This window comes from Triticum aestivum, chromosome 5A (assembly GCF_018294505.1).
Source record: "Triticum aestivum cultivar Chinese Spring chromosome 5A, IWGSC CS RefSeq v2.1, whole genome shotgun sequence".
NCBI classification, from domain to species: Eukaryota; Viridiplantae; Streptophyta; class Magnoliopsida; order Poales; family Poaceae; genus Triticum; species Triticum aestivum.
This window is the reverse complement of record NC_057806.1, coordinates 30,603,360-30,620,366: the sequence shown is the minus strand read 5'-3', so window position 1 is coordinate 30,620,366 and position 17,007 is coordinate 30,603,360. Positions and strand designations below refer to the sequence as shown.

The window sequence follows — 17,007 nt, the reverse complement described above, 5'->3', positions numbered from 1 at the left end:
ATGCTGGGGTCACCAGGAACACCCGGAGGCAACGAGCGCAGGCGGAGAAGCTCGGGAGCACGGAGCTCACCGGCCATGGCGGACGGCGGCTTCGGGTGCTCGTGGGGCGGCGGCTACAGGGCGCAATCGAAGGGGAAAAGAGGGAGGGGAGGCGTAGGAGCTCACAGCGGTGCCGTAGGGATGGTTAGCCGGCTCGGGGGCGCGTCGGAGTGGCCGAATCGACGGAGAAGATCCTCGGCGGCCGGCGAGGGGAAAACGTCGGGGGTGGCGTTCCGGGGCTCTTCTGGTCGCATGACACGACGAGGAGGTCGAGGGAGGACCGGCGGAGCTTCCTGGGGCGTCGGTGAGGCTAGGGGTGGCCGGTGGCCATGGGTACGGCGACGATGGCGGGGAGCTCCGCTCGGTGGTGTGCGCGAGAGGGAAACAAAGGAGGGAATGGGGTCCAGGGGGAGAGAGGGGAGGTGCAGGGGGCGAGGGCGTCTCCGTGGCGTCGCGAGGGAGTCGGGGAGGCTGCCACGGCGAAGCAGGAGGTGGCCGGCGCTCTTCGGGCGCGCGCCACGCCTCGCCTCTGCCTACTGGCAGAGGAAGAAGAGGACAAGGGGGGAAGGAGGTGGGCTGGGCCGCGCTGGGCCGGTCCTGTTGGGCTGCACGAGTAAGTGGCCAGGTAAAACTCTCTCCCTCTCTCTTTCTGTTTTAATTTCCATTTTCTATATTTTTTTGTATTTGTTTTGATTTAGTTTAGCAACTAAACCATTTTAATAAATTCTGTAGTTTATTATGTGGCTTGCTAAAATATATACAAAGCCACTCACAAACTTCCAGAATTATTTGGAGTCATATTTAATATGTATTAAATATAAATCCAAAGCAAATAGTTATTGGATTAATTCAAATGGCCAAAATAAATATCTCTGTGACTCCAAAAATATTGGTTTAAATTTTACCTCTCACCAATATTTCCATGGAATAACAGGAACATTTTCTTGGACTCATTTGATGAAATTTAAGTGTTGGTTATTTTTAGAGGTCTTCTGAGGCTTTGAAAATTCCTCAATTCAATTTTATTTGAATTTAAACATGATGCTCACATGAGGTCTAGCCTAGTGCATTGCCAGAAGCTAGGGATGTGACAACTCACCCCCACTAAACAAGAATCTCGTCTCGAGATTCAAGCATAGGGTAGGATGAAGGGAAAACGCAAACTAGTACAATCTTCACGATCCAGGTTGCACTTCAAATGAACGTTGATTTGAACACCATCTTTGTCTTGTCGTCTTGCTCTGAGAACTTCAGCTAATCATGACAAGAAGAGGAAAGGAAAACTCTAGAAGGATCGGTCTCCTCGAAGATCGAACAACTTAGGATCAACTCATGGTTTGAGACATGGAAATATCTCTCAAGCTGAGAGACGAAGCACACCTTTAGAGGAATGGAGTGGAACAGATGACGAAGGTTCACTAGGTGGACAACGATTCCACACCTAAAAAGGTGGTAAACGATTATCAATGTAGCGAGGAGTTGAGTTGCCATGATACCACAACGAGGCACCTTAGGGACGGTGACTCGTAGAAATATCCCCTTAAGTGGCAAAAAGAATTACCTTTGATATAGAGATCATTTAGACTCTCTAAATCCGCCTAGGGCAATTCTCGAGCGATCATTTGGAGGGGGTCGGTAGAATGGCATACTCGAACTTGGATGATGTGGATTACCTTGTTGAAGACAACGTAATGGATGAATTTGCTTACCACCGGAAATGGAAGAGACCCATGGTAGAATGGCACATTGGCGGTGCAAGCTAGGAACAAAATGCAAATGCTGGGAATGATTCTGGTAACTGGGGAAGAACCCAACAACAGAGAGTGAATTCACTGTTTAAAAAGATCATATCATTGCCAAGGAAACTGAGAGCAATCCCAGTTAGTGCTGATGATAACATGTAGCGCTTGTGCGTGCTCTCAAGAACTTGAGCATTTCCACAATCATCAAGGTTTTATCAACAACCGCGTCAAGGGTGCTGACAACACAACATACTACCATGATGAATAGCGATGGACGATGCAGATGCGAAGGAGGATAACACTTTCTCAGACTTCACCTTAGCGAGGCCAAGGAAATAAAATCTGGATGATCGACCGAGAGACATTTAGCACTCCGCTTCTAATGTTCTCCTTGATGTGCTAGCGTAACCCATTCATAGATATGGTTTGATATCTAGAACATCAAGTAAAAAGGTCGGACTTCGGGATCTCAAAATCCATAGGGGCAACTAGGGAGTAATCCTACGAAATCCCTATGGGGAGGTGGCCAACTTCCTCAATCAAGATATTATAATAATAGGTCTACCGGATGGGTGTGTTGGCCACGACATCCACCTTGCCGGTTATTGAAAGACCAATATTATAATTCTTGGGAAATGTTCCAATCATCACATCTGCCTGAGATTCAGATCTGGTTGGTGTCAGGATATCCCAGACTCATCAAGTCTAGAAAGAAAAATGAAAGTTTGCAACACAAATCGACGAGATGACGTTGCGAGATTCTCGGGGAATGAACTACGATAGCAAGCTCCAAAACATGAGCTGGTTCTGCTACAAACATGTGAACACGTTGTCCCAGACAAGCATGACCACAAAGTAGTCTTATAATAAAACACTACCGAGTTCAGGAGGGGAACCATCATCGAGGATATCGAAGTCTTGTACAAATCCGTCTGGTACCTTCGGGACTAGCACTTAGAACCTATTAACCTTGAACAAATCAATCAGTGGCTTGGTGTGCTAGGGACACATATAGAATGGAGGTTGCAAGTCTCCAGACCACAGAATACTTCGCACGTATGCATGACTGATTTGGGATGATTCCAGAGGAAGCAAAACTAACTTTCTCAAATTCACGGCGGCAACTTTCACCAAATGCACGTGTATAAGAGGAAGTCACTCCTTTCATCAAACAAATACTTCATGAGCTAGCATGAACAAATGCTTTCAAAAGTTTCCAACACTAGCTTAATGTTCAACAAAATCATGGAGGAGATAAGGATGTTGTCAATGGGCTCAACAACAATTCATCTAGGTTTCCTTTTAAAAGGAATTCCATAGTTGAGTGAACACGGTGATGGCATTGGTGAGACCAAAGATGTAATGGTGTATGCTCGAGGGATCAACCACGAATAAGCCAACATTACGAGCATCGTTGGTACTGATTTGATTTGATGATAGCCCACACTCAAATCAAAGGATTGATAAGACAATAGGTCCAGCAACTGATCACAAGGACCAATCGATGAAGATATCATCTTTCTTCTACACACACTACACCAGAATATCCCTTTGGAACGAACTAAGTCAGGCAAGCTTTTATCTTCCAACTCTCCAAGTTGTTGTCTAGCTTAACCAACTAGCTCCGGGATATCCAACACAGATTCTTGGAGAAAGGGTGATTCGCAAGAAACCAACTTGATCACGAGCTCAACATAACAGTCAGGGAACAACCTGGTAATACTTCCGAGAAGATATTCGGAAAATCACGAACCACCGGTATGTTACTAAGCTCGAGAACAATCTCGCTTTTGAGGGCAAGACGATATAATCAAATGAGTGAGGACTTGACAAGATCCTAACTCATCAATCGAAGGGTGCACCGAAATAAGAACTAGGTAGCACGATAAGTCTTAGAAGGATGATTCAAAAACCAACATGCTAAGAATGAAATTATTATCCTTTAACTACCAAGCAACGAGGTTGCTGGGAGTATTGATTTCACACATCACAATTCATTTGTCGGTATTCCGGTTGCATCAACACGAGGGCCGAGGAATGACTAATGATGGTGAGAAGTATCACTGTACCAAGAGTTCATAGGATGGTGTGCAATTCCTATAACAATCTCGATATAGAATAAGGTAATACTCCAAGGTAGAACAGAACCAAAAGCTGGATTGGCATTTGATCTGCGGAATACAACTACTTTGACCCAATCCTAGATATGGACGAGGTACTGGAGTTTGTTTCTCCAAGTCATTCAGGACAGAATGGCTTGACGGACCACAAGAGTAATAGGCATCGATAAACGAACACACGCATACTCTTGACTATCAATTGATAGACGAAGGTCAGAATGCAACTAAAGAGAACAACTCAAAGGAATATATAATTTTCTGAGTTGTGGATGCATAGATTAGTATGTCGAACCAAGTTCAACATATTTCTTCCGGATAACCCATGCGGAAAGGTAGAACTGGCAGAGTCACGATTTATGAATGGAGAACTCATCGAGAGCACTCTTGCTGTCATCTTTTGGTTCAGAAGAACCCCTGCCAAGAATGGTTCATGGTAATTGGAAGAAGGATATACCACGGACCTCGAGGACTATCGCAAAGGTTACTAATATCCTAAAGGCACTAGCAATTACTATCAACATGAAGTAGGTAGAGTGAATCTCGGGTTCAGAACCCAGGAGTAGAATACCTACTACTAAGTGGCATCACGGAATGCTTTCGAGGATAAAGGCCAGAATCATCACACTGGGACACCAATCATGGCTAAATTACTAGGTGATCCCCTAAGACACCTAGGGTCATAATAATATCTCCAACATATATGCCAAGGTAACGGAGTACCTCAACTCGCTGATTAGTGTGGTTAATCTGGCCCATGGGAACATTGAAACGGGAAGAAAGGATTTGCAAATGCATCAGACTACTTAGAAACCTGGGATGACTCGGACAGCATAACGGCTGTAAATGCTCAGAAAAGATTTGAGACATTCACAAAATTGGTGGCATAACCACTCAGAAGCACAATATCAAGATTTCGAGATCAACAATTAACATACAGAAGTACTAGGAACTGAAACGAGGCTTAAGTCCAACAATCTATAAGTCTACGGATTAGTAACACGTGATCCTGATGGAAAGAAGAGATAGCCTAGTTCTTAATCCCCGTAGGAAAGATAAGATGACTCAGATCATAAGGGCATCAGGTATAAGGAGTAAAAGAGCCTTACGTTCCAACCCACAATCAATTCCCTTACATAACTAAAGAATTTCTAGACTCAACTTCGACCAGTTTGGCTTGGTAATCCTACAGGCAGTCAAGCTCTGATACCAACGCTGTCAGGACCCCGACTCGATGTCACATCGATCTAGCCGGTAACACCTCATATCACTTTGCGGCCTCACGCACGGTATCCCCACGGGTGTCGCCTTACCTTTGCCCGGGACCGTTTGCGCCTTTTGGCTCACGTATATGATAGTGTCGCTAGCATCCATATGATAAGGAGCCCGGGCTGACATGACTAGTCGTAAACCCAAAGTGGCACAGACTTACAGGGACAGGCATTCATGACCCAGCTTCGAACGTGTCGGTCATCAGCGAGTGAATCCAGTGCTGATGACCGACAGTTCGAAGCTGGGTCATGAATGCCTGTCCCTGTAAGTCTGTGCCACTTTGGGTTTACGACTAGTCATGTCAGCCCGGGCTCCTTATCATATGGATGCTAGCGACACTATCATATACGTGAGCCAAAAGGCGCAAACGGTCCCGGGCAAAGGTAAGGCGACCCCCGTGGGGATACCGTGCGTGAGGCCGCAAAGTGATATGAGGTGTTACCGGCTAGATCGATGTGACATCGAGTCGGGGTCCTGACATGATGAGGGCGCGAGAGGAGTTGACGATCCGTGTTAGGGGCGCGGCCGAGTATCTGGAGCACTGAGCGGACGGGGGATGGAGCGGGCGGCCGAGCATCTGGAGCACTGAGCTCGCGGCAGTCTTGCTCCTCATCGGTGAGCGCCCGGTCGAGCACCAAGAGCAGCCTACTCCCCGCGGCGGTGGGTGAGTCGGAGCGGGGCGAGGGAGAGGAGATGGTGGTCGCCCTTTCAGTCCTCTGGCGCACGCTTGTTGTGTGGGATGGGAGATCCCTGCCTGCGGCGCGTGGGGTGGCGGCGAAGAACCTACGGGCGACAGGGCCGTGGGAGAGGTAAGCGGGCAAGGGGAGGGAGCAGTTTTTTTCAAGAAAGAGGTGGAGAGAAACAAGGAAGATTATCTTCGGTTGTTTCCGCAATTAAGGGGGTCGTGGGAGGAAAATCAGACTAAGGCCTCCTTTGGTTTAGAGGAATTTCATAGGAATTCTAGAGGATAGGATTCTTATAGGATTTTTTCCTTTAGAGCCATTTGGTTCATAGGAATGGATTCCTATTCCTACATAGGATTGGTTCTTATCCTCCACATTTCATAGGAAAATAAAAAAGAGCCTAGACTCAATGGAAAAATTCCTTTGGTGTCAACCAAATGACATTTTGTTTCCTATTCCTACTCATAGGATTTGAGATACATGTCATCTCATTTCCTACAAGATTCCTGTTCCTATGATAATCCTATCTTATGAATCAAAAGAGGCCTAATTCGTTCCACAAATCAGGCAGGGTGGGCCGCGTGGATCGAAGGATGCGGAGCGCGAACGATTGACAGACGTGTCTGCTTGGCAGAACATTTGATCTGAGACATTGATCTGGTCGGCTGACCATTGACGTAATATGGATAGTAGAATGTGTTTAACTTAATTTAATCGAAGGGTCCTGGTTATCTCGTGTACAATTTGTTGTGTGGCTTCAGGGGAGTTTATGTTTGCTCTTTTAATAGTAGTATAGAAAAGGAAAGGCAGTGGCGGAGGCAGAAATGTTCTTTAGGTGTGACGAAATTTATAAAGTAGAAAGCTATGTAGCTAGTATACGAGTATGTATGTACACGTGACAGGAAATATGTCTGCTAGACTACAAACTATAGATATGGCGGACACCAAAGCTTGCCGGATAGCTGACTCCACGTAAGAGAGGAGGATAACTTAGATATAAGTTCTATATTATGGACATAAATTCTGAGTTTATTTCCCATTATGTCTAATAGTACGAGAAAAGTCCACATTTCAACCCTCAACTAACCACGGCGTTTGATTGTCAACCCTCAACTCTAAAACCGGTCGGATTTCAACCCTGAACTTGTCACACTGTCCACTTTACCCCCCTTGACTCGGTTTGAGGCTAGTCAAGTGGTTTTGACCCGGTCAAAGCTGACTGGGCAGCCCAGTCAGCATGCCTCGTGTAAATCTAAAAAATGGATGATTCTCTCAATCTATAAATCCATTAAAGTTGAAAATTTCCCAGGTATCTAAACATCATATGAGTGTTGTTGTGTAAAAATTTCAGAATTTTCTGGGCACTTTTTTTTCGATTCAAAAGTTTGACCGAATAGTGGCTGAATTTGAAAAATTGATGGTTCTCTCAATCTATAAATCCATTTAATTTGAAAATTTCCCAGCTATCTAAACATCATATGAGTGTTGTTGTGTAAAAATTTCAGAATTTTCTGGGCACTTTTTTTCGGTTCAAAATTTTGACTGAATAGTGGCTGAATTTGAAAATTTGATGGTTCTCTCAGTCTATAAATCCATTTAAGTTGAAAATTTCCCAGCTATCTGAACATTATATGAGTGTTGTTGTGTAAAAATTTCAGAATTTTCTGGGCACTTTTTTTTCGGTTCAAAATTTTGACCGAATAGTGGCTGAATTTGAAAAAATGATGGTTCTCTCAATCTATAAATCCATTTAAGTTGAAAATTTCCCAGCTATCTAAACATCATATGAGTGTTGTTGTGTAAAAATTTCAGAATTTTCTGGGCACTTTTTTTCAATTCAAAATTTTGACTGAATAGTGGCTGAATTTGAAAATTTGATGGTTCTCTCAATCTATAAATCCATTTAAGTTGAAAATTTCCCAGCTATCTGAACATTATATGAGTGTTGTTGTGTAAAAATTTCAGAATTTTCTGGGCACTTTTTTTTCCGTTCAAAATTTGGGCAGCATTTGGGCAGCATTTTGGTACCATTTGGTAGCATTTGGTCATCATACGGAAAAGATGATTGCAAACACACATAGATGTCTCAAATAGAAAACATAGATGTCTCACACACAATACATAGATGAGGTCTCACACACAACACATAGATGTCTCACACAATACATAATGCATTTCTGGCAAGCAGCGATGTTGCTAGCTGATTCATGATTGAAATCCAAGCAGCCTTCGAAACCCCGCATACTTCTTTGTGTGCTTGACAACTCTGCTGCTAGCTCTAGCGCTAGAATTGCCGGTAGATACATTAACATTGACATTGGAGCTTCTTTGCATATTAATTGTATTTCCGGAGAAATTGTTGGACCTGCTGCTGCTTCCAGTTGGCGCCCTTCTCTTTGGGTTAGGTGCAGCCACTTCCTTAGAGGCCTTCCTTTTGCTCTGCCTAGTGCTGCTCTGGCGTGAAGGCTACAAGAAACATGGCAAATGTTAGTTATATATACATGATAGTGTAATCAGGTTTGCTCATGCATATTTCCTGGATAGTGTACCATATCTGGCCCTTGACTAGCACATGGTGCTTCGCTACTTGTTGCAGTTTGGCTTGCAGCAGGCTGTTTGGAAGCAGCTGATGGTGCTTTGCTTCTAGCAGGACCTTGGCCTTGCTCAGGAGTTGGTGTATTTGAACTCCCTGTGCCATTTCTTGCTTTGCATGATGTCTTGTTGTGCCCATGTAGCTTGCACATGCTGCATCTTATATTTGTACCTCTCTTAGAAACCCTAGTGGCACACCTTGGCTTCTCTTGTTGCTCTCTGGTCCTTTGCTTTTTCTTCCTACCGGGCATCGTAATCTCCCCTGGTGGATTAGGTCTTGGCCTCTCAGACACAGGCCATGCAGGTCTGCCTTCCACAGGTTGAAGGCAAAAAGCATAAGTTTTCTTGAATGCTTCTATGCTATAGCACTTGTCAATGTAATCATCTATGTTGTTGGTTTTGAAAAAAATGCATGATATAGCATGAGGGCATGGAAGACCAGATAGTTGCCAATATCTACAACTACATGTCCACTCTTCTAGATTCACTTGGAACCTATGTTCTCTATGAGTCACCTCATATAAATCTTCACCATTCCAAATAGCATGACAATAGGCAGAGGCATTTATGCTTTTCTTCAGTTTTCTAAGTACCGTGGGACAAATGGTGCCAGTCCACTTGTCCGACTCGGTTCTTTGATATTCTATCCTAGCCATTATCTTCACCCTAATGGCTTCAAACATGCTGATTGCTGGCAAACAGCGAGGCTCCATGATCCACTTATTAAAAGACTCGCAAATGTTGCTGTCTACCGAGTCACAATTAGAGCCCAACCTGAACCAAGCCCTGCTCCAATGGTGTGGGTCAGTTTTCATCACATCCCTTGCCCCTTCAACAGTCTCTTGTGCTAACTTCGCTCTTGTAAGATTGAAAAGCATTGGAGAACTAGCTTTTGCACATGCCCAAAATAGCTTCTGCCATTCCTTCTCTCTGTAGGTCTTCCTCCAGTTTGCATACAAGTGCCTTGCGCAATTCCTATGCTCTGCTCTTGGTAGCCAATTTTCAACAGCCTTGAGAATACCCTACAAGCAACGACAACATGAGTCAGAACATACAACATAAAACACAATGTAATATGATAAAATGTGATTAAAAGAGAATTACTTTCTGCTGATCAGAAATAATAACATAGTCCGATCCATCTCCAAGTTTTAAGTCTGAGCACAACAGGCTAACAAACCAATCCCAGGTTTCATTGGTCTCTTTGTCTACAAGTGCCCACGCTATCGGATACATCTGATGGTTTGCATCTCTTCCAATTGCACTCAACACCTCTCCTCCTCTCCCCTTCAAGAAACATCCATCCAAACCTATGACTTTTCTGCATCCAGCCAGAAAACCTTTCTTACAAGCATCAAAACATATATAGAATTTGTCAAAGGTTGGAACTTCATTGTCAGGGTTTAGCTTCACTATGCAAGTAGAACCAGGATTGCTTCTAAGAAGCTCTAGCTGATAATCGAAGACTTGGCTATATTCACCCAATTTTGACTCTTGAATCCTTTTTGAGACGCCTTAGCTCTCTTGATCTTCGATATGTGTACATTAGCAAACATCTCCTCCTGCACCGTGGCCTTCAAATTTTGGACTGACCAGTCAGTGTTTGACTTGATCAAATTCTCAAACTTGTTGGCTATTCTGGTGCATGTCACCAACTTGTTGTCTCTCCTCTTTGGGCATGTGTGCTCATCAATGAAAGAAGTAATCTGCCAGCTTTCAAACTTGCTAGTCTTCCTCGCTAAACAAACCCATTTGCAAGTTGGCCAAGTGCACTTTGCTCTCACCCTGTCACCCTCATCCTTAATGAATTTTATTTCCTTCCTCTTCCTAAGACCATAGTCCACTATTGCCTCTTTGAACTGTTTCTTTCCACTAAACTTCATTCCCAAACTGAATTTCTTCACCTCAGCCTGACTCGAATACTTTGTAAACTCGGACTCATGAACAACAAGCTAACCATCACTATCTTCATCATATGATTCATCATCTTCATAACTTGAGTCAGCTACTATCTTTTTTTGTCGGAGGTGCAATGGCCTTCTCTATAGCAGTGATGTCCTTGCCCTTGCCCTTGCTCTTGCTCTTGAAATCCTTGTACTTCTGCCTAATCTCCTCCACCTCATCATCGGATGTTGAGAAATCCGATAACACAAAGTCACTATCGGATGAAGAATCGGTACCATTGCCATCAACAGCATCACTTTGATTTGATTCCTCTTTACCACCAGCAGGTACTTCATCATCCCCAAAACTTTGCTTTGAATTCTCATCACCGCCCGCGGGTACTTCATCATCCCTATAATTTTGTTGTTCTGGCTCATTACTACTAATGTCCTCAACATATATGTCCACTACACCTCCATCTGTTTCATATGAGAGCATGTACTTCACGGAATTTTCATCAACTAATGCCATCAATCCATCAGACAATTGTTTTCCAGGATATAACCAATGCAGCATCATGATTACTCCTTGTCGAGCGACACTGTAATGCACTTTCAGATTTAGAATGAGAGTGCGTAAGGACAAACTGCGCCGCTCAACATGAGCAATTTCCTCGCTGCCTCCAACATATTCCAAATTTTGACCCTCACGCACAAATGCACCATTGAAATGGAATCGCACAACAAAGAAATCCAGAGGATCCATTCAATCTACAAGAGATGAGAAAACAGAATAAGAAATCATTACTACGGTTTCAGCAACAGAGAGAGGGGGAAAATCACTATTAACAAGGGGTGCAAGGGCAGGACCAGCAGCAGCAGCTAGCCCAAGCTAGCAGCTTGCCGGCGGTGGCAGCACCAACAACTCGCCCAAGCTAGCAGCAGCAGCTCGCCGGCGGCTAGGGTTAGCAGCAGCAACTAAAATCTAAGGGAAACAGAGGGAGGAAGGGAGGGAAGAGAGGGCAAACCTGCGGTGGAGGTGGGGGTGGTGGCCACGGCCGGCGGCGTTCCAGGCCGCGGTGGAGGTGGTGGCCGCGGCCGGCAGTGTTCCAGGCCGCGGTGGAGGTGGTGGCCGCGGGCGGCGGCGTCCCAGGCCGCGGTGGAGGTGGTGGCCGCGGGCGGCGGCGTCCCAGGCCGCGGTGGAGGTGGTGGCCGCGGGCGGCGGCGTCCCAGGCAGCGGTGGAGGTGCTGGCCCCGGGCGGCGGCGTCCCAGGCGGCGGTGGCGGCGTGCCCGGTTACCGGTCGCCGGCGAGGAGGTCGTGACTGCGGGCGGCGGCGACCAACGCGGCGGCAGGTCGATTTGGATCGGGGTGAGACTGAACAAACGAGAGAGAGATGGGGATAAGGTTGGACCTGTGTGCGTGGCATGCTGACTGGGCTGCCCAGTAAGCTTTGACCGGGTCAAAACCACTTGACTAGCCTCAAACCGAGTCAAGGGGGGTAAAGTGGACAGTGTGACAAGTTCAGGGTTGAAATCCGACCGATTTTAGAGTTGAGGGTTGACAATCAAACGCCGTGGTTAGTTGAGGGTTGAAATATGGACTTTTCTCAATAGTACACATGGGTTGCTCATTGCCTCACAGACTTTGGTCGTTCGGAAGTTAGTAGTACATGTTGGCTACGGCAAGGAACCCTATGTATCGAGCAGCTTGTAGCATAGGATTGTAAGTTTGTAACCGTTGCAACTATGGAATAAAACTAAATGTTGCACTCACAAAAAATGCTGCTAAATAAACAAAAAGAACTTCCCAGCTCCTCGCTAATACTATGTAAGTAAGAAAACCTTAAAACTATACTTATGCCATGGTTTTTGGCAGCTTTTCTCCAACATAGAAGTTTAGCCGAAGAGGTTATAGGAGAGGAAAACATGCTGCTAGTTCCAAATAACATAAAAAAACGATGGTGCAAGAATAAGCGAGTAATTTAGCTCGCAAGTGGTGGAGAGAACAGTAGTCTGAGTGGATGACTCTCGGAAGAAAGAGATGACATGCTACTATTTTCTCTAAATAATTTTTTGTGTCAGAACACACACAAAGTGAGAAAGATGATGGACCCTCGTGGAAGCAAGAAGAAAAAAACATTACGCCGTACTTCTGACTTCACATCACTGGATCATCACGATAGATAGAAGATAGGGAGAAACATTCAGTGGTGGAGGCAGGGGGTGCCAGCCAGGGCCCTGCCCCCCCCCCCCCCCCCCCCCCCCTAACATCTGTGATTTTGGCCTAATATATGAATAGTAGCAGTACATTTTTTTGCTAAAAATGGGTGCTTTTGATGGATTGGCCTACCCCAACAAGGTTTAACAATACTCGACCCTCCTCTATTTTTCTGGCTCCGCCACTGGAAACATTTATGTTGGTCATCAAAACTCCTGTGATTGCACTATTGGACCACCGCGATAGGGAGAAGTCGGAAAAAAGATACACCGCTCCGTGCTTATTTCCATGGACGATGGAAGCTTTTCTCCAACATAGAAGTTTAGTCCAAGAGGCTGCAGGAGTGAAACACATGCCTGTTTTTTTTTTTGAATAATAAAAAAGATGTGGTGATGCAAGAGCAATAGTTTAGTCGAAGAGGTTGCAGAAGAGAAAGAGCAATAGTTTAGTCGAAGAGGTTCACGTGGGTCATGCCCGCTTTCCGACTAGGAAGGCGTAAACAGACGTTGACCGCGTTCGCTTCACTCCCGGCCCCACGCATCAGATAGCGGGCGCGCTTGGAGCGAACGAACGAGCGCCTCTCCCCTCGACGCGACATGGCGCTCCAGCCGCTGCTCCGCCTCCTCCTCCGCCCAGCCCCACCCCCGCCCCCGCCTACGCGCCGGACCCCACACCTCCCAGCCCCTTCCCCCACCCGCCGCGGCACCGCCGCCGCGCTCCTCCTGCTCGCCACCGTCGCCGCGCCCCCTCCGCGGCCCGCCCGCGCCGAGGACGACGTCGACGAGCCCCACGTCGTCCGCCTCTTCGAGGTACGATCGCCATCCCCAAATTCCTGTTCCCCGCTTCACCAGAGCATTTCGCGAAACCCCAAAATACCTCTCTCTGTCTGTCACTGTATGTAGGAGGCGACGCCGTCTGTGGTGTTCATCAAGGACCTCCTAGTCGCCCCGCCGCCGCGGAGGCGGGGACGTGACGGCGGGGGAGCGCAGCCGGTGGAGGACGAGGAGGGGGGCGCCACGGTGGAGGGGACCGGCTCTGGCTTCGTGTGGGACTCCCTGGGCCACATTGTGAGCGCCTTAATCTTCCTTCCTTTTGGGTTCAGTTTTATGAGTTTCAGATAAAATGGGAGCAGACAGTGTCGGAAGTTGTGCGTCTGATTTGGTTACTGTTTGATGCGAATTAGTGACAGAATTAGAGCTCGGTTGACATCTCAATGATATCTGGTACCGCACAAGTACAAAAATTGGCAATTCCAGTGGCATTTCCCCCCTTGTGCAGCCTTTTGCTTTTGTCTTCGGTTGTAGTCTTCTTACTCTGGGTTTTTATTTGCTTGTGCGGATGCAGGCTTGCATTGTTTGATGCAAACCCGCAGAGTTGATTCACGCACTCACTCACATTGAGTGTAGAACCTTTGATCTCTGGACTAAGTTTGGCATGCCACTATTACTTTACTTTTATGTCTCCAACCAGATACATTTCACTAATTTAAATCGATTCTTAAAACTTTGATAGAACCATACTTCTAATCATGTTATACCGCAAGACTTTTCAGTAACTATCTGTCTTGGAACTTCTACGTAATGTTTGTCTTTCGCTAGAACACACTGCGGGAATATTATTCATCTTGAATTATCTAATCTGTTGTTGAAATTTCTAATTGATTGTTTATGTTGGTGCATCAGGTGACAAATTACCATGTGGTTGCAAAATTAGCTGGGGATGGATCTGAGTCTCATCGCTGCAAGGTTTCTCCCTTCCGTTCTTACAGTCTAGTCATTAAAGATAGTACTTCTGCGGTTCTGCCTTTTATGACTTTTTTAGAGAGAGAAGAGAGACTGTTGTATATGCCTTTTTTTAGCCATTGTTTAATGGTTTTGTAGGTGTTCTTGGAGGATTCAAGTGGCACTAGTTACTCAAAGGAAGGGAGGCTAATAGGATATGATCCAACATATGATCTTGCTGTTCTGAAGGTTTGCAATTGTACTTCTTTTGGCTGGAGTAGTGCAGTTGTAGTGATATGAATTTGGTTCCATGTTGCACTCTTTGAAGTCAGATTTGTTCTGCAGGTTGATATTGATGGTGATAAGTTGAGGCCTGCTCTGCTTGGCACGTCACAGGGTTTACGAGTTGGGCAGAGCTGCTTTGCCATTGGGAACCCTTTAGGATATGAACACACCTTAACTACTGGGGTAATGCCACCTTAAAATTATCCATTTTCCTTGCTAAGTACCAACTACTTAAATTGCCGGAGGTTCATCATTCCAAGATGGATGCACCCCAGGAATTTTGAATAATTTTAAAGCTCCCTTGATATGTCAAAGTATTCTGATTATCTGATTGTGATCTGAAGTATCCTATAGGTAGTTAGTGGACTGGGGAGGGAGATACCATCTCCCAATGGGAGGGTGATTCGTGGGGCCATACAGACAGATGCTGCTATAAATGCTGGTAATATCTTGCTTCACTGCATATCATGTATTGCCAGTAAATTACACAGGAACACACTTATATTGTATGGAACTATGGATAATAACTTGTTGGTGAAGGATTGTTCTTTAGAGTTTAGACAGTAACCTTTTGGGACAGCATGGGTGAATCTATTTGGCCCAAATGCGTAATCCTTCTTGGTGGATGAAATCCAGCAATTAAAACCCATAATGCACCCTAACTAAACTCTTCTGTGTAACTTTCTCAATGAGATTTTAGAAAAGAAAAGTCAGGAGGTTTTTTCTTGATACCCTTAGCTAGTCAGTGGACTGATGGCCCCATTGTCCTGATCTTAACTGTTCTGAAATTCTTGATATATTTTCTGTATATATGTTGACAATAGTCTAGTTAAGGTTGAGAATCAGCTGTGGAGGTACTGCTAGTCTGCTAAGGTCTATCTATACTAGTACTAGATATGGTGTCTGCTAAAAGGATTTGTGATGTGTTCCGACTGCAGGGAGATAGTCAGATAGGGACCTTCTGGGGTTGTCAAGTTGGCACTAATAGTTGGATTCTAATTTGCATCCCTCCATACATAGAAATACACCACATGCATACTGCACCAACCTCCTTTTGCTTTTAAAAGGTCACATACAAAGCCATAGAAGCACATTTAGTTGAAGGGAGAGATCAAATTTTCAGTGTGCATATCTCATGGTTCAGTGTGATAAATTACCGTTTAGGAGGCACCAGCCCATTAATCCTCGAAAGAGTTGGTGTGTAACTATGTGTTTCTTATTCTACTGTTCCTCTTATCACTTATGTTCCATTTTTTTTCATTTCTTTAGTCTCGTTCCTCATTGTGCACAATTCATTGACCACATAAGCTCAGTTTGACCTCTAACATGCATTGAATAATATATAACTATATTTACAATATTTGCTAATATCGACAGGTAACTCAGGAGGCCCACTAATTGACTCTTATGGCCATGTAATTGGAGTTAATACAGCTACATTCACACGTAAAGGTATTGCATCAATATCAAAAGATGGTTTGCTGAAGATATTTTGTTTTCCCTCCTGTTGTCTGTCTTGACTGTTGAGGCACCTTGGCTTTCCTTTTGTTACATGGCATGGTTTAGAGTAGGCTTTATTTTTGCACAATGAAAGCAAGTACGGCAGGTAATAATATTTGCAATAAGTATGTGCTAATCCTTGAGTATCTTCTGTTAACATATTGTAGCACTAACCGAAGCAATGCAACTTCATGCCTTGTGAATTCTTCTATTAAGCCCTGTTTTCTATGTGATGAAATATTCAGTTCAAAAAAATAAAAAAAGGAAAGGAATGGTTAACAGAATGTCAAGATCAATATTTATTCTCCCTTTCATGATATTCCCTAGGCGGTAGGCAAAGTGTCTTACGCCGTTGTTAAGCTATTCCATTTTCTGCCTTGGTTCTCCGGGAAGTTAGATTTTTCTTCTTCTACAAAACTCAAGCACATTCGCTGTCAAGATTACACTATTTTCATTCCATAGATGGTGTGGTGGATCACTTTCACTCCTTTAATGATAGGTGCACAGCAACTTCGTCAAACCTATTGGTTGTACCGGCTAGAAACTAGTAGTCATAGATCACCAGCTTGATATGTAAGTACCTAGATTGACATGATGCTACCCCTGCTTCTGGCACACATAACTCTTGGGGCAGATCTCACAACTGAAATGTAGAGCTACGTGTAGTACAGCCACCAGTGGACCATCTCTCAGTGCGCAGGATTCAGTGCAGCAGATATACTGAAGTAAAAGCTTGTCTGCACACTGACGGATCCTCGTGTCTTTGTGTTTGCAGGATCTGGAATTTCATCTGGGGTGAACTTCGCCATCCCTATCGACACCGTTGTACGGTCGGTACTGAATCTCATAGTGTATGGAACTGATGTGAGCAACAGGTTTTATTAAACATTTAATTAGCTCCGATGTACATTCTCTGTTCAATCAATGCAAGTTGTCTCGTTGCTACATTCTTTA

At 44.9% G+C, this 17,007-nt stretch overlaps 1 protein-coding gene across 1 annotated transcript; it reads left to right on the top strand.

Moving 5' to 3' along the window:
• Nucleotides 1-13,092: 13,092 nt before the first annotated feature.
• On the top strand, nucleotides 13,093-17,007 carry LOC123102109 (protease Do-like 5, chloroplastic). The gene is made up of 8 exons (XM_044523390.1): nucleotides 13,093-13,356; nucleotides 13,450-13,614; nucleotides 14,230-14,292; nucleotides 14,428-14,517; nucleotides 14,614-14,736; nucleotides 14,908-14,995; nucleotides 15,931-16,005; nucleotides 16,829-17,007. Exons 1-8 carry the CDS (start codon nucleotides 13,144-13,146, stop codon nucleotides 16,936-16,938), a joined length of 927 nt encoding a protein of 308 aa, XP_044379325.1. The 5' UTR covers nucleotides 13,093-13,143; the 3' UTR covers nucleotides 16,939-17,007.

Bases quoted from the DNA above. Each gene is read 5' to 3' on its own strand.
- LOC123102109 (XM_044523390.1), top strand. From the start codon at position 13,144: ATGGCGCTCCAGCCGCTGCTCCGCCTCCTCCTCCGCCCAGCCCCACCC. The intron at 14,737-14,907 runs GTAATGCCACCT...AGTATCCTATAG, and splicing joins AACACACCTTAACTACTGGG to GTAGTTAGTGGACTGGGGAG. The intron at 16,006-16,828 runs GTATTGCATCAA...TTGTGTTTGCAG, and splicing joins AGCTACATTCACACGTAAAG to GATCTGGAATTTCATCTGGG.